The following is an 18,412-nucleotide window of genomic DNA, read 5'->3' as shown; positions in this document are numbered from 1 at the left end:
CAGCCACAGAGACGGCTCCGACAAAAGGAGCAGTGGCGGTTCTGTCTGGCCAGAGGAAATGACATCCGAACTGGCAAGAGCTCAGAGATAATCATGCCCGATCTGACAGAAGCCTGGAAGTGAGTGCGCGAGGTGGTTATAAAAGGCTCCTACCCCCCAAGAACAAGGTATGCTAACTTTTGCGCTATCTGGCTTATCTTGCCTTTGAAAGACTCTAACTTGAGCTTCAGAGCCCTTACACCGGGTTCTCCCCGGAGCTTCTTCACTCCCTCCGTTTCAGGTCCCTGCCATTCAGTTCAGAGGCAAGATCGTTGACAGCTAAGATCGGCCGGATTGTGCATTATCAGTTGTGTTTGGTTGCAAATTTACAATACAATTCTTATTGTACTTTATTTGTTGTGCAATTAAATAAAATAAGGTAAAATTTAAAATAAAAAAATAAATCAAAATTTGCACCGGCAGCCCAGGTTTCAAATTTATATCCTTTCCAACCCTAAAAAGGGACAATGATACTACAAAAATTACCCAAAGTTAATGATAAATTGAATTGCATAGTTTTTAAAACCGCACCCGGACCGTCAGACTGAAAAACCGGGAACCGGTTCATTTTATCCCAGAATTATTATTTTGCCAAAAACTATTAATTTGGTCAGTAAATCATTTCGAACCGTTCAATAATTTTAGCCATTTTTTATTTTTTACCAAAATGGGCTATTCATTCAATTTAAACAGCCAGACCATTTGACCCAATAACCGGACCAGTTTGTTGTCCAATTCGGTTTAAAAATTGTTGAATTGTACTTTTCCTTCAAGCAGAAAACGCATAGTGTTGAAATCAAGTTCGGTTCTTAACTTCTATCTGCTCTTTTATGTATCCGATTGATTAAACACAGATACACCAGTGATGGAAATAAAATTCAAAACACCTGGCTGGTCAGCTAGTAATTAAGTTTTTTATACTTACGCGTGTCAATTTAATTCATACCTGATTGTTAAAATCCACATTAATACTCACCTCATTCCCTGCTAGATATAAATCGTATGTAGATTTTTCAACAAAATCGAGTGGCATGATATCAATGGGTTCGTCGTTGTTTTGACGTGAAGCTATGGCAAGTCTCCAGACTCTCCACGTCATAGTCAATTTGTCATAAGGTAATGCTGTATTAATTTTGATTAAAAAAAAAAAGAAACAGAAAATTTCGCACCTCACAATATCAGCTAGAGTAGGTTTGCCAGGTGTCAACCTGGTAAGTTCTCATGCTGGTCGTAGGGGAGACTTAAAATCCAATCCCACCTGTATCTGGGTTGGGGGATTGTATAGCCCTTGAAAAAAAAAAAAAAAATCACAGCAGGTCTGAACTTACCTCGCCTCAAACCCAAGCCCAACCGATGTGCCCAAGCCACGAAAAAAAAAATTAATGTCACTCGATGAGGGTTTTCATATATCTCTCCTGCTAAGAATACCTACTTGAACAAGAATTATCTCCTTGTTTCCATTACGTTACAGGCAATACAAATCTACTTTGAACAAGAATTATCCTTGATTTGGCTCCGTATTTTGTCAAATTTTGGTTTATAGGAAGTGGTGAACTGAACGGGTTTGTAGAGAGATGAATCGTCGTATATGAGTTCGAATTCTGTGGACCCTCCGGTTCACAGGAAGCGTGTACCTGCAAATGAAAAATGAGCATGTTATCTTAAGTTATAATAGTGATTTAACGGAAATGCCCTGTTAAGGCTGGTCCAACCAGCCACTAAAAAAGACATAAAAGTGAAAAAATGACAAACCCAACAGCACTTTCCTCTCTCATTCGAACTCCCCTTCTATCATCTTTCAGCATCAAACCACAACAGCTCAAGTTGATAGACCGACATGGTGATCGGAGGTAAAATCGTCATCTTGTTCTTCTCTACCTATCAAATGGAAGTGTGTGATATGTGGGTAGAAAAAGAAAATCAGATTCTAAGACAATGAAGAAGGCCAAAATCAATTGGAACACACGCTCTTGCATTGCCATTGACATATTAGCTGATTTCATGCCTTGTGAGATCGATGTTTTCTGCTCTAGTCTTCAGACTTTCAGGTAATCTTTTGCTATCAACTTCTATGTGTCAGGGTTAGATCGATCGTAACCCAAACTTCATGTAAATGTGCTACAGCCAATTGCTTCTTGGATTATTCAGTCCATAATTTCAAGCATTTAAGTGCTCTTGGAAAATCTACGTGTATTTAGCGAGGATTGGGGAATTCTTTAAAGCTACCACAAATGAGGGTTAACTGAGAATGTGAGAAAGCAAGAAATGGAGGTAACGACGAACAACTGATTGTTTTTAATTGTCCCTAAATGGATTTTCTCTCATAATACCTCAAGTAGCAATCTAGCTTTCTTCATGCCTTCCTTTTCTTCCCCTCAGATGTCAGAGTTCAGCCTACTTAATGATCTTAATTTTTGAAGGTTAGGCTTATTTTACTCCGATAGCAGTTATTCATGGTTGTCGGATCAGCCAAAGTGTGTTTGAGTTATGGGACACGGCCTTTAGATTTCATAGGATTGTTGTCAGAAAGAATGAGAAGAAGAAGAAGGTGGAGGAGAAAGAAAAGAAGAATTTAGCATTAGTCCCTGGTCGTCAGTTGATGCCTTACGTTGAGAGACGATGAGAGGGGAGTTCGAATGAGAAAAGGAAGTATTATTAGGTTTTTATTGTTTTTTGTCTTTTGATGGCTGTTTGAATTAGTTGGGCCATTGTTAACTTAACCGAGCAGCCTCGTTAAACTCTTGTTAACTTACTAAGACAATATGTTCATTTCTTATTGGCAAGTGCATGCTTGCCGTGAATGGAAGGGTCCATAGGATTTGCGCTCGTCGTATATACATGTAAAATATTTGCTGCAATGGTCCCATATAGATACTGCCTTCGGTTACAATATTGATATATTGAGTGTTTTTCTTACTGTTCAAATCCCTTTTACACTTCCAATAAAAAGAACACAATGAAGCTGGTTTGCCCGAGTGGTTAAGGGGGAAGACTTAAGATCTTCTGCACATAAGTGCGCATGGGTTCGAACCCCATAGCCAGCACTTTAATTGTAAAGTATTAGTTATTTTTGTTTATTTTATTTTTTTATGGGTACAAATTTTTCTGACATCATGTTTTTCTGGTTTCTTTATAGACCAATAACATCTGAATGGTTTGTGATTTGCTTTTTCCCAAACTTATATAAATTCCTTTTTAGTCTTTCGGAGGCTATTGCTTTCTCCTGTACATATGATCGCCACCTTCTAATTCTTCGATGATAAATAAGTTTAATTGCATCATTTCTGTCAATGGAGATCTGGACATCTCTTCGGGCATCTACAGCCTTTTAATGCCAGATATTGTTGGTAGGGTTGAGTCAAAAAACCAAAAAACTGATTGAAATCAAATCAAAAAATTGGTTAGTCAAATTGGTCAGTTTGGTTTCGGTTTAGTGTTTTTAAAAAACTGAAGATATCGATCGGTTCAGTTTTGATTAATCAATATAAAAAAACCGACGGTTAACCGAATCAATCAGTATACATATATTTCTATATATTTTATATATTATAAATTAATAAATATGCATTATATATAAATATATATTATTTATTATTTAAAATATAATATTATATATATATATACATATTAATATTTTTTATTATATATTTATAATATATATTGTAAAAACTAAAAAATCGAAAAACTGATGAACCGAACTGACTGGTTTCGGTTTAGTTCCGATTACTGGTTTTCCAAAAACCGGTATTACTAGTTCAATTCAAAAAAATGCCCCACAGTTTGGTTAATCAAACCATGAGCCCCCCTACTTGTTGGAACCCCCATCAGATTGCTCAATTTTTTCAATAGATTGAATGGTTAAATCTTGATGTTTTTTTTTGGACCCCTAAATTTACTCCAAGTGAAGAGGCAGCCACCTTAAATTTTATTAATTAACCATTATGAAAAGGTAGAAAGATGGACAAAGGGGAGGGCGTAGCCCGCCTTACCCCAAAACCGAAATACAAAGCACACAACCTTACCATCTCAACCCAGCCCAAAAAGCAATAAAAAGAAAAATAAGGCATCATAAACAAACTAAAGCAAAATCACGTGGAATGTTTTGCATTGAGCTGTATTCAAAGAAGTTTTTCTTATCGATTTTTCTATTGGCCAAGAAGTCCACACATGAGACAATTTTATTTGCATAGTAGAGCTTACTCTCTTTATTTCACGCCAGATATAAGTAATTTTACAAGAAACTATGAACTTACAAATATAGATATCAACTAAAACACTTGTTATCACTTTCAATTTCAACCTCCAATATTCCATGATTGAAGCATAGTGTAATGCCATCCTAAGAGCTAGAAATTCAACAAGGATAGAAGAGTTGTTACCATTATAATTATGAAATCCAAAACATGAAAGCTCCAAAACTATTTCTCAAGATACCACATCCTCCACTCTCACCCAGGTTTCTCTGGCTTAACCCATTTACATTCAATTTGAAAGGAAACTCTATAGGGAGCTGTCATTAAATCCAACAAATAGTTGTTCTCTTGATTTACTTGATTGGGATATTTAAAACATCAAGGATGAAAAAATTCTCATATGAACATGGTGTAGTATAATTTAGACTTAGGCACCGTTTAGTTTACAGGAATAGGGGTCTGGAATCGGAATCAAAATGGGTTATTCCGATTCCAACTGTTTGGTTGGGCAGAAACGGAATCCCATTCTAATTCCTGCTGGAATGGCATTCCCCCATTTGAGGGAATGGCCATTCCCTGCCCCTCGGGAATGAAATCCCATTTCTACTGATTTTAATTCTCATTCTAATTCATGTCTTAACCAAACAGATTATGGGAATGAATCATTCCGATTCCGATTCAGATTCCGACTACAAACCAAACATATCCTTAATTCCATCAACCACCTATTAATTCTTCTTATGAGAATTGAGAATGACACACCCTTTCCTTCAAATCGATGATTACATCTCTCTTTCCATATCAAACAATTTTGGTTGTTTTTTGGTCTTGAGATGATGATATACGGTCTTGCTGGCCTGCAAATCATGTTACAGGATTGATGGTTGAGAGATTGAGCAGGCACCAAGTTTTTATAGGGAACTGTAATAAATCAATTCGCAGAAAGTGATCGTAGGGTTTCCCTAGGGTTAGGGATGACTTAAGTCTGCTTTCTCGTAATAGGGGTGGTGGTGAGCGACGTTTTTGTTCAAATAAATTAGACATAATGTACTAAGGCAAAGGGACCATGAATGGCAAATTTGGGTTTTTAAAACGATGTGAACGGATGGAGTGCTAACAGGGAGGAGGTTTTTGTTTGATGACATCACCCGAATTGGAGTTAGAAAAGACCCCACCAAATCAAAATGAATTATTATTAAGGCTGTATTTGGTTTGAAGGAAAAAGTAAGGAAAGGTAGGGAAATCTATATAAAAGTTTGTATAGATTTTTCTACCTTTTCCTACTTTTTTCCTTCAAACCAAACATATAACCTTATAGAAGTCACTTCTCATCAATTTATATTTCAAATGCACATGCATCATCATCATTATCATCTAAACCTTATCCTAACTGTATGAGGTAGACTTTATGAATCTTTATCTAGCATTCAGTAAATGAAACCTTAAATAGATAATCATTATTTCAACTGATGTCCTTTTTGGTCTGCATGTCACCATCCATTCTTCTTCCTTCAACCTATAAATTCATATATTTATATACAAGAACTATGAAAAGTTAGGGCTGCAACATGGGCGGGATCGGATTGAGGTTTTAGCAAAACTTCAATGGGCCAGTCCAAAGGCCCGAGGTTGAAGTAGTGTAAAATGCCACCTCAGACCAACTTGACTTGCACCCCTAATTATAATTATAAGTTTATCACACCATGTTCTGGTGAAAAAAATTAGTAAATAAATGGAAATTTTGGATTTTATTCATTTAATAACAACACATTTTAACTTGGAGGCCTTTTCCAACTCCTATCATAGTCCAATTTCCTCCCTTCGTCGGGTTCATTGGGTTCGCATTAGGCCGGCCCAAATAATGAGATTGTCGAAAAAATACCCCTATTTTTCTCATAAATAACAAGAAAGTTACTCACAGTTTGCATGCTTCCCATGTCAAAGCGTACAAGGTGGTCTCCTGCAATGCAAAATGCCAAAACGATAAGAAAGATATTATATTGTACACATTTGTATTTATACTCCTTGCAAATTGAGACTTCACAAATAAATAAATAAATTCTTTACACTTTTACATTTTCCACTTAAGGTTTAGCTGAACGCTTTAGCTGTTTAACAAGCTCTGGAACCAATGATAAGGTTTCACACCATTGTTAAATACATAGGACCCACAACTTTTACGGTGGAGCTCATGAATTTAATAATGGCGTAAGATCTCATCATTGGTTCCACAGGCCACTGAACAGCTAAAGCATTCAACTAATCCGAATTCCAATCCCTCTCCCTCTCCTTCCTCTTGGTACTAAATCCCTCGAAGAACATTTGGTGTTTAGAGAGTTGTTTGGTTTTTGCTTTTAGGATTTTCTCTGAATGTTCGATTGATTATGAGCTTCACCAATAGTTTATATCAAAGAATTAAATATGACCGCTTTGAGAACCCTTTCTCTTTGCCCTTATAGGCTTTCATGTCAACCAAACCTCAGAATATGGCTGTTCATAATAAGACCCAAACTGACCAACCCGGTCTGATCTAATCCAAGTTGGCCGATTTTTCTTTAGCACCGGTCGGTTTTGGGTTACAAAAAAACATAAACCGACCCAAACTGATTTAGATATATTTCAGATATTATATATATATATATATATATATATATATATATATATATATCAGTTTTATTTCGGAAATATACATATTATATATAAAATTTCAGCTTTAATCCATCAAATCATTTTTAATTTCTAGGCATCTAACCTTCGCTTCTTAGACTTGAATCCTTTACCGTTCACACCGAGAGAATCATTCAGCTTTAATCCATCAAATCATTTTTAATTTCTAGGCATCTAGCCTTCGCTTCTTAGACTTGGATCTTTTACCATTCACACCGAGAAAATCATTCACAAAACCAATATAAATCGACCCAAACCGACTCAAATCGATCAGGTTGGTTTTATTTAGTATAAGGTCGATTTCGGTTTCATTTCTAGGTAAACTGATAAGATTGGGTCGGTTGGAAAAATGCTAATAAACCGACCCAAGTCGACCCACGAACAACCCTACCTCAAAAGACATTCAAAATCTATTTTAAACCTCTGGACTTTTATTAGTTGTACTTTGGCTCCAAATCTATTATAAAGTTCAAACTTTTATGGAACATGTTGAAATACAAAAAGAGGCATTGGTCCACTGCTATGGTTTAGTCTTTAAGGAAGAAGACGATTAATAATGTCTTCTTCCGAAAGAAAGACTACAACGATCATTGTTTTCTTCCAAAGAATGATTTTGGAATCTTGAAATGTTTCAAATCACACACGTGTGTTAAATAAAAGAAGGGTAAATTTCTGAAGTTTAGCTAATTGATTAAGTGCACCCTTAAAAATTGACTAAGGCTATCCCTGTTGTTTCTGATAATTGATTAATACTTTTCTTACCGTTAGCAAAAAAATAATATTTTGCTATTTATTTTTCTTCAAATTTTCAAAATAAAACCTTCACTCTCCATTACTTCTAAACATGTTCAACAACCCAAATTCAATCCCTTAAGGTCTATAATTCTCATTGTTGATTTTTTCGTTTCTTCTCTTATTTTGCTGAATTATCAATTCTACCATGTAATCGAGAGCCCCTTTTGGTTCAATTGCCGGCACTTAATAGCATCTCTAAAAAGCTCATTAACGACAGCCATGAAATCAAACGATCAAATGAAAAAAATAAGTTGATGATTCCCATGAAACATCAAAAGAAGAGTATTATTATGGGCAATAAATCAAGTTGAAAATCCTAACTAAAAAACGGGGAAACCACAGCTTGTCTGGGTGGGCTCCGAAGACTACCGAATGGTGGTGTGTGTAGGCGGGCGGAGATCTCTGCAGCCCTCCCCCTCCTTTTCTCTACTTTAGAAATCTAATCCTTTCAGATTGCCTGTACGAGCACCAGTTTGGTTTTACGGACGAGAATGTAGAGGGCCTGCCGTTCATGAGCGAATGTTGTTAGGTGCCGGAGCCAGATGTTAACGGGCATAGATCAGGAGCGAATGTTGTTAGGCATCAACAGAGAAGACAAGAGGCTATCGTTCATGCGCAACCCAAAGCTCCTGCCCATCAGAGCCATCCAGTACCCGAAAGTCGCCGGCCTCAACCGCCGGCCGCTGCACCAATAAAGCCTTCTTCTCCTCATTCCCTTGTTCATAAGCAAGATACAATCTTAGGAAAGCCTTTCGAAGATATTAAAGCTCGTTACACGCTCGGAAAGGAACTGGGTAGAGATCAGTTTGGTTTGATGGACGAGAATGAAGAGGGTCTCAAATGTTTGTGGGGTGGGTTTCAAAGGAATCTCGGTCTCCCTATAAAACCCAGACCCTTTTGAACCTTTGTCTGAAATCTCACCACTTTTTTTCTGGAGATGCTCGACGCTCTCCGATTCTTTCCTTGCGTTCAATCTCTACCGAATGGGAAAGACCTGAGAGGAACAAAAAAGGCAGCTGTACTCGTAACCCTTCTCTTCTTCCCCCTCGGTGCACTCGTAAGGGAACATCATAAAGGCAGTTGCAACTACCGAACGGCGGAGCAGGCGTAGGCGGGTGGAGATCTCTGCCGCCCTCCCCCTCCTTTTCTCTACTTTAGAAATCCGATCCTTTCAGATTGCCCATCCGAGCGCCGGTTTGGTTTGAACGAGAATGCGGAGGGTACTTTGGGTATTATATCAAATACGTGAAGGTACGTGTAAACGGTATTTGACAGAGAGTTAAGGATAAGGGTAGAACTAAACAAATTGTTAGAATCAGTAAAAGTAATGATAGTCAATTTTTAAACAATAAAAATACACTCAGTCAATTAGCTAAACCAAATTTATCCATAAATGAAATGCTAACAAAGTGGTATAATTTTCAAAAATTCAGATAACAATGGCACATTTCAAAATTCAGGCACCAGTGCACCACCAAACACAGGGTACTATATAATCTGCAATTTATATATCCAAAATAAAATTAATACTCTCTTTAGCTCCTTTTCATTATTGCTTTTATATTTTTATGAACCTCTGAATATTTAATTTCTCATTGGCATAATTTTATCTTGGATCAGAAATTCCCACAAAATTCTATACTCTAGTATTTGAATTTGAAGTGATGAAACTGATCTGGTGTAGGCACGTCCCATTACAATAATGATAAACCAGGAAGTGGCCAGTGATAAGACAAGAGATACCTTTGTCTAGCTATAATATTAATATGAAGAAAAGACGGTGCATAGTGGTAATTTTGTCTTTTAGAACAAGTGCTTTTGGAAGAATCAGGGCGTGAGCACAATCCGTAAAAATGGGATATGGTCATATGGGCGAATTTCCATCTACAAATATATATATATATATATATATATGTAAGTTATTGGAGAAGGCATCCATTGATTGATGATGGAATATGGAAAGGAAATCTTTAATTTGGATCCGTCTACGATGTGTGCTGCAGAAGGTGCCAATAGAAATTTGAGGGCATTTTAGAAAAAACCAGAGTGGGTTAAATGCGGTGATGTCCAGTATGAATAAATGTACCCACTAGAGATCAGGAAAATAATGTAAACTAGCTTAAATTCCATCTAATTGTTGATAAATTAATCTTCAGTTTCCCCCTCCAGAGCGAGAAAATAATGATATTTTTTCTAATAACTAAAATCATTTTGCTGTACCACCATCTTCATTAATACACATAAATGTTAATTAATGACATGAATATATATGGGATCTTCAGCTATATATATATATATATCTTCTTGTAGTCGTACTCTCCAAGATCTCCAGGGAGAGCACATACAATCTCTCATCTCTACTCTCTAGGGAGTGAAAATTCTTTGCCCAGGCGACAGTATTGCTTTGGGGTCGAATTTGTTTTTCCAGGCTTTGAAAGTTTCCCATTTAGGCCCCAAGTGATTGACCCACTCTGCCTTACTTCTGTAGTGAGGAAGATATTGCTTAACCTTGATGCCAGCCTTCTCACAAAACATTAATATCTCTTTGTTTTGATTCTCCAGATATTCCCAGTCATGCATCCCACTTGATTGCAGAAGTCCCACTGAATAGAAGATATCGTCGACGTCGTCTGGAATCACTGCAGACATCCTATCATCCCACCTGCACAATATTATAATAAATCTCCCTCATTAATCAATATTTATTGCTATATACATTGTTCTTATATAGCTCTACCAGTGCGCTATCAGTTTTACTTACTTGCTTCGATTCATGGGATAGACAAGGATAGGCCCAGAAGTCTTATTTTGTTTTTTAAGGATGCCCCTGAAAACACCGGAGTCGAAGTCGAAGATTCGAGATCTGGGCACAAAGAGATTAAGCCATGGATGAGGAACATCCCACAGTCCCTGTGATTGAAGCTTTAATTCTCCGCTCCGAACTCTGTTTAAGAAATCCACGTAGGAAACATCTTTTGCGAAGATCAATCCAGGAATAAAGCTCAACCCTTTGAGTAAGGATTCTAGTTCCTGCCAGCAGAGAAATTAAAGAAGTTGAAGTTACTGGATTAGTAGTTAAATTAATAATATATAGAATTAAAGTTATATAGCCAACAAAATTAATGCATGCGTACCCCATCAACCCCATCCGCAGTGAGATCATCGTAGTACTTTGCTACTTCTAAGCTGTAAAGGATGCCATATTGGTTTGCTAAGGAAGCTATTCTGGAATGGTCGGCCGAGGAGAAGAAGGAAGACCTCCAATTATTAGCAGGACTTTGGGGCATAACCAGAGAACCTTCCACATAATCCAGCCCCTTAATACCTCCATGGATTGAGATCAGATGTTCTTGGTCTCTTGTGAAAGCAGAGAAATCATGATACAGCATGCGTACCCACCTCACCTACACAAACCAAATTTAACATCAGGATGAACAAAAAAGAAAGAAATAATTAATGCAATGGAGAATCTGGCAAAACGTACTAACAAAAGGTGTTGTTGAAGTCTGTGGGGAAACAAAAAATAAAGCAGGGAAGAGAAGAACAAGGACAGAGTGTCTATCTACTGCAAAAAGAAGAAAGAGAAATGACTAGGATGTGTACGAAATGAAGGAAAAGTGCAGGAGCTGGAGAACATTTGAAGTAGAGATCGACTTCTGGTGCAAAGTACAGACAGAAGATATACAGGGTGGCCATGTGGACTTCATGCCATCAAACCCATTAATTATCTCATTATCCGTGTTTTGTGGGCCGGCATAAGGCTTCCCAATTATACTACGAATACAGTTTATACAGCTCTAAGTACATACCTTGGTTGGGGCCAGCTCCAAGGCTATCCTTGCTCTAGTGATGATCCCAAACTGGCCAAGACCCCCCAGTACTGCATAAAATAGCTCTGAGTTTGTGTTTCTGGAGCATCTCACTAGCTCTCCTCTTCCTGCATCAAAACAAACCATACTTCATGTGTTCAGAGTGCATGTCTGCATGGTAAACAATAGAAAGATATATTATCATTATTATACCATAGATGAGAACGAATAAAATGTGACGCACATTTAATTAGCTGGCCCGAATCTACCAAGGTCCCACCTAGAAGAACATCTTCATGAGAGCGGAAAGTTGATTCTTTAAGATAAGGAATAAGGATGTCTGTAGTTCTGTACTGCGCAAGCATATTAGAATATTATTATTTGTTATAATATGATGTTCGTGATAGACTAGTCCACCCTTCCCGTCCAAGAGAAGAGAATTCTTATGATAAGCTATTATTTATTTATTTATTTATTTACTTTGATTCTCCAGCGAATCATTTTTCGCCTTTCTTTTATTATTATTTTTTTTCCTTGTGACCAATGGATACGTGTGCCTCCACGTTAAAAGGAAGCATACAAACTGGAGAAGACAAGCCCCTCGAATATTCAAGTAGGGTTGTCTATGGGTCGGTCGGATCGGTGGGGAACCAGACCAGCCCATCTGTTTGATCATTCGAACGATCGGGGAAAACCCAGCTACAGAGACTAGGAGAGAGAGAGTACAAATGCTGCCCACGTTCAAGCTCTAACTATTTCTTCTTCGCTTGATTTTTCCCTCTTTTTAAGAGCTATTTCTTTCTCGTCCACTCAGGGGGGTGCGGACACACCTGAGAGAGAGAGAGAGAGAGAGATAGAGAGAGAGAGATGTACCAGTAATGACGTCCATCTCGAACACATTGCTGATCTGGGGGCCATGGCGAAAGGATTGCCCACTTATACCGGCATTAGAGAGGGTCCCTCCCACTGTGAGATACAAATAATCGGTCCACGATCTTGGTGCAAGACCATGCTCGAGGGTGGCAAGCAACACATCGATCCAAAGCTGCTCGCCGCCAACGTCGGCGTACCAACCCAACGACGAGCTCCGAGCAACATTAATCCGATTGCCGTTGCTATCGTTGTTCAAAGATCTCATGTCCACAACTACACCATTGTGTGCCATGGCTTGCCCACGGACAGAGTGACCCCTGCCCCTGGCAGCTATGCTGAAAGGAACCGAAGAACTAAAGGAGAATCTTATCAGTGCCACAATATCGTCCGGAGACAAGGGATAGAGAACAGCAGCTGGAATGACTCGGGTAAGTTTACCAAAATCAGTGGACGCCAAACTAATTGCCGCAGGGTCGATATGAAGCCGAGTGGCGAGGTCGAGAGACAGAAGCTCTGGTGGCAGTAAACTAGTCCAGGGCCTTCGTTTCCCTATGATCGACATTAAACGGCTCAAAACAAATAGCAGAACGAAAGAGAATGGAATTGAACCAGTACTCTTATCCATGACAGAGTAACTAATTAAGTGATGCGTGCCTGTGTCTGTGGGAAGAGATATCGAGGAAGAGAGACAAAGAGGGAGAAGAGAGAGAGGAGATAAGTAAGGTGGTGGTGGTGGTGGTAGTGGTGATATAGAATAGACGGGAGGGTGGGGGTATTTATTATGAAGAGGTTGCATGAGAAGGAGGACGGACGAAATCTTGGGTTGCAGAGAGGAAATCTGAGCATCTGGTTCACATACGACGTCGCGGCCTAACATGTTGTGTTTTTCCAAAGATACGGAAGGACGAGACTCGGGATCATATCCATCAAACGACACATGACTCTCATGACAAATGTCTTAAAAAATTTTCTACACGGTATGCGTGTTTTTAAACTTTTCAATATCGTGGCAAAGATTCGGAACACCCACAGATTTTGCATTATATCCCCCATCTAGCCAATTTTCTTTGGTGGGTCCATGTGCTGAAATTTTGGAATCACCACCGTCCATACTGGGCAAGGACGGTGGAGATGGAACAAAAACTATTTGCCAGTTGGCACTTGGCTGCCCGCCACCGTCTTACTTTTCCGTAAACGTAACTGTCGTGACGAAGAAAGTGGTAGCTTGTGAACTTAGAAATGTCTTTTTAACCCAAGGATGAGTAGAGTGTTGAGTCATCAAAGTTTGGTGGTATTCGAGCCCGAAGCAGAAGCTGTTGGGGTCTTACTACAAAGAATGCAAGAGCAACTGAGCAAGAAGACTTTTCAGAGATTTATCTTTTTCTTGTTATTCGGTCGTATTTGATGATTTGGCAAGATATTCCCTGCGACTGCGAGGGAGCGTCGATCAACCAAGACCAAGAGCTGGTCGTCGTCGTCGCAACTTCCGAGATCGATACACAGCTTAGAATGTTCGCATGGGAAGACAATGCTGGGATTTTGTTCGTTTGAAGATCTCATGAAACGTCAAATTCGCAGTAAATTACGACGGTCCATGTTGTTGAAAATCTCAATCTCTTGAGTTGAAAGTTGAAACTCAAGCCCCACTCCATCTTTCTATGGTCTAACAAAAGTAATTGAGTTGTCTTTGATATGAATAAGCCCTTTTTAACGCTTTTAAAAGATTTGATTGACTTTGCCAAATTACTGCTACTGATAGAATCTGCAGCAGCAAGGATTCTGAGTGCAGATCATACATAATTACCAATATAAAAAGAAAATATTCATAGGTTATAGACATTGCTCTTTGAAAAAGAAATGAGGATCAATTTAGTTTGGAGTTATTGGAATAGGAATTATAATAAGTTGGAATGTCATTTCAAAAGGAGGGTAAGGGAGTGGTCATTTTCTTGAATAAAAATGTCATTGCACCGGGAATGGAAATGAAATTCTAAGTCAATTCAATTGAACACTTGAAATTGAAATAACCCATTTTGATTCCAGTTCCAGATCCCTATTCCTATAATCCAAAAGGGCCGGTTTCTGAATAATGATGTCCACTACCAACTTGGACAGCACATCTGCCTTGATTTGGTCTTTTCCCTTGTTGCATTAGCTTTGTCCTTCCGCTAATACCTACCAAACTCAGGCCAGATTGAGCTGATGCTGATCAAAAAGCTATATTATTCTCCACTTTCATCTTATAATAATTTAGGCTATATTTGATTTGAAGGAAAAAGTTAGGGAAAGGTAAGAAAACCTTTACAAACCTTGTATAGGTTTCCTTGCCTTTCCCTTCCTTTCTCTACTTTTTCATTCAAACCAACCACAGTCTTAGGTTCTCACTCCTGATTCCTGGAATGCTTAAGGAATAAGGGTTAAGAAAATTGCATATTAACGTTGTAATTAATTTAATAATTTATTAATCCCCGTGCTGCTAGAATGCATATATATATATATATATAATATAATATAATAAAGAATTGTACAAACAATTTAATTTTCTAATGAGATGCTTGGCTTAACCTAGAAGAATTTTTATTCTTTAAGCCCCTCCCGCAGGTTCCAACAAAGATTTAATATCAAGTAGACCTATTCATGGGCCGGGCTTTTACTCTTCATTAATGGAAATATGTTAGGCCCAAGCCCGAGCCCGACCCGACCAACGGGCCTACAACTTAGGCTTGAGCCCGGTCCTGATAAAAAGCCCGAAGCCCGACCTAATAAAAAAATTAGAATTTTTCTCTATTCAATAATCAATATAAATTAGAATTTATTTATATTAAAAAAAGAATATAAATTCAAAATTTATTTACATTAAAAAAGAATATAAAGAAGGGAAAATTGATGTGGAGAAGAAGGGTTCGGCTAGAAAAATAAGGGAAAGAGTTGAAAAAAAGAGGAGTATTCGACTAGGGTTTTTAGGTTTAATTATAGGTTGAACCGGGTCGAGTTTTTTAGCCCGAGGTTAAACCTACGGACCTATATATACCTGTTCAAGCCTGTCCGGGGCCGGCCGGTCGGACCACCTGACCCATGAACAGGTCTAATATCAAGTAACAATTATTATATCCGTTCAATAATAGAAAATCTTTGACCCTTGCGGTATCGTAGGTAGGGCCCAAAAAAAGCATGTGCATCATGCTTCATGATATTCCATGGATTTATATGCACCAAATCATATAATATTCCATATGTATCATTTGAGCAACCGGGTTTAATTAGGCCAAATTCTTCCCTCACATTAGATCCTCGATGTGGCCTGCAGATTCCATGGTGGGCCTCTGACAGCCATTAGATTGGAATGAGTGGCTAACTCACGAAATATTTTATTTAACAAATTAACTTTCACTCAATATATTAATCTAAATGTTATGGCCGTTTGGTTTGCAAGAATATGAATTCGATTTTAATTCTTTGATCGGGTGGAATTGAAATCCCATTTCATTTTTAGTGGAATGACATTTTCTTATTGGAGGGAATGACCATCCTCTCTTACTTTATTGATAATAAAATTTCATTCCAATTAATTCCAGTTCTCCTTTTTGAAGCACGACTATGAAAATAAATCACTTCAATACCGATTTCATCGACAAACCAAACGGATAAGCCTAGGATAAAAGCATATCTTCTTTTTATAAAGTAGACAACGGCATACCTAGTCACGTGTATAAACAGCGATAGTTAGGCACTGAGAGGCTGTTTATATGGAGTCAGGTTTTATGCGCTTTACGCCTTTATGTGTATATTATGTGTATGAGAGAGAGAGAGAGACTGTGGTTGTGGCTCAGTGGCTGTGTCATTATCTTTGTTAAGTTTCATAAGGTGTTAGGTCCCCAAACGCCGTGCAATCACATATTGGTGGGGTGGGGGGGACTAATCGAAGATACGGGAGATCTTAGTGGGAATTCGAGCCATTACTCCACCGGATCACGTGGCTGAAGCAACAACACATCTCAAGTAATCAACTAGTTGGTGGGTCTCATCTCACAATCACAGCCGTCCACTCACTCACTATATGCGGCTCTGATGAAAAGAAAGTATGAAACTAAAGCAGTTTTTCATATTAATAAGTCTGGAGTGAGAAAGTAGTAATGATATTGGAAGACCAACCAGGCCATTAGCATAAATGGAATTTAGTCGAGACCAATTGCAACTGTTACTTGTAAGTGAATCGTAAGAGACACCGTTTAGCACGTGCGCTTATCCTGTCGGTACAATAGGAGGGTTCTCCATGTACAATGGATGATGGGATGGATGATTCTTCATTCTCACAAGATCAATCAATCACTGTGTTGAACGGTAGGTAGGTACTGTGTCAGTGTCTCAGGTCCCACCCCACGAAGAGGATTGCTTTCTGAACAACGCTTTGGCTAGCTGAGCCCGTTGGAACTCGGAAGGTCGGAAGCTCCCCACTCTCCACTCTCCACTCTGGTACTGGTAGTGCTTGCCGAATGCTGCTGTGACAGCTAGGCTTAGGAGGCGCCCCACACGCGGCGAGTTAGGCCAAAGCCAATAAGATCTTAAGTTTGTATTTAAAATGTCATTATTAGTTTGGATTTATCGGCATTTGGATGTAGTATATACATTATTGGTGTAAAATGTTATATAAAATTTATATTGTAAATCGATGTAAAACATCACTTATAATCAATAACAAAATTGATTATAGTGAGGTTTAAAATCGATAATCAGTGTCAAAACTGCATTAATAAAATCGATATAGTATTACATCGATAATCATCTTTTTCGATGCTTACTTTAAAAATTTTCAAGCAGTTCAACGTAAAACTCCATTATCAATCAAATTTACACCGCAAACAAATATAACCTAAATGTAAATGAACCACCAACCTAGATTGGCCTTTTCTGTTGTTCTATTTCCATGCGTATCAATTATCAAAACTTGTAAGATTTTCTTCCTTGTTGATAACAGAAAGTACTTAGATGCTTTGGACCCTGTCCTTATTGATTAGGTCATGCCATGCCATCCAAAGATTTCTTGTTCTTATCTACCCTCAACCATATATACCCTCATTTCTTGCTGTCAACTATCAACAGTCAATACCATTTTCTTTCATGATCAAGGGCTACCCGAATTCATGATATAATACTGCATTAGTTAATTACATCGTTGACAGATAATTGCAAGGACAATGGGATGAAGTTCGGTGTGGCTAATTGAAACAAACAAACAAACGGTTATTATATATAGTTGACTGCTACAAGCGACCTATGTGCCTTACTCTACTTTTCTTCCCAGGTTAAGCCCTTATTCAGTGTGCATGGGTCCTTCACGGACCAAAACAATTTAAGCAGCTTAATCTTCTGATGGTTTACAACTTACAACACTAAGCCCAAGCTTAGACCGCTTTGCTTTTGTGTGATAAGACCATGTTAATAGTAAGTAGGTTGAAGATAAAAAAATTTGTGCAAGACCAAATTATTAACAGATCTGATGGTGACATTTTCCATAGACTCATTCAACCAATCGTCTTCATTGTCATCATCCAAACCTTCTCCTTGTTGCAACTATATTTGATTGGTTACCACGTTTACGATATTAATTGATTAGTCAAAAAAAATTTAAGATATCATAGTCAAACCCTGTTTAAATTAATGCATCAATATCTTTGTCTTCCAAATCAACAAAGTTCTGACAATTGGATAACGCCCAAATATGTACTGGGACAGGCATATCATCTTATTCAAGAACTTACAAAAGGGGCAGAGCCAAGTTAAATGGGTGGGAGTCCTTGCCCCGAGGGCCCTGCTCCCAACTTTTCTTTCTTTCCTTTTTTTTTTTTTTTTATTGAATAACAAAGAGATATATAAAACAGTCAGGTTGAGATAATGCTTGGCAACTCCCCACCCCACCCACACACAAACTTTTTAAAGAAAATGTCATTGAATGGGAAGGAGCCCACATTAATACTTGATCTCAATCATGACCCAATTTGATTTATTGAAATCCCAATTCTAGCTTTATCCTAAGCC

General features: G+C 38.1%; 1 protein-coding gene and 1 non-coding gene across 2 annotated transcripts; one reads left to right on the top strand and one right to left on the bottom strand.

The window, feature by feature from the left end:
• Positions 1-3,000: 3,000 nt before the first annotated feature.
• Positions 3,001-3,083, top strand: TRNAL-UAA (transfer RNA leucine (anticodon UAA)). Its single transcript has one exon. It is a non-coding gene; the product is annotated as a tRNA-Leu (tRNA).
• A 6,766-nt stretch (positions 3,084-9,849) lies between these two features.
• Positions 9,850-13,332, bottom strand: LOC104600703 (cytokinin dehydrogenase 3-like). The gene is made up of 5 exons (XM_010263797.3): positions 12,377-13,332; positions 11,504-11,631; positions 10,829-11,098; positions 10,456-10,724; positions 9,850-10,356 (listed from the first exon to the last, which is right to left on the bottom strand). The coding sequence occupies exons 1-5, from the start codon at positions 13,251-13,253 to the stop codon at positions 10,059-10,061; spliced, it is 1,842 nt and encodes a 613-aa protein (XP_010262099.2). The 5' UTR covers positions 13,254-13,332; the 3' UTR covers positions 9,850-10,058.
• Between the last annotated feature and the right edge of the window lie 5,080 nt (positions 13,333-18,412).

Source organism: Nelumbo nucifera, chromosome 8, assembly GCF_055504915.1.
Source record: "Nelumbo nucifera cultivar China Antique chromosome 8, China Antique-T2T, whole genome shotgun sequence".
NCBI classification, from domain to species: domain Eukaryota; kingdom Viridiplantae; phylum Streptophyta; class Magnoliopsida; order Proteales; family Nelumbonaceae; genus Nelumbo; species Nelumbo nucifera.
This window is presented reverse-complemented; position numbering and strand designations above follow the sequence as displayed.

What these genes read in the sequence shown, in the direction of transcription:
- LOC104600703 (XM_010263797.3), bottom strand. Translation starts at nt 13,253, where the DNA reads ATGTTAGGCCGCGACGTCGTATGTGAACCAGATGCTCAGATTTCCTCT. An exon ending in CGAGATGGACGTCATTACTG is followed by an intron (nt 11,632 to 12,376) that starts GTACATCTCTCT and finishes GTTTTGATGCAG; the next exon opens with GAAGAGGAGAGCTAGTGAGA. An exon ending in CTGCGGATGGGGTTGATGGG is followed by an intron (nt 10,725 to 10,828) that starts GTACGCATGCAT and finishes CTCTGCTGGCAG; the next exon opens with GAACTAGAATCCTTACTCAA.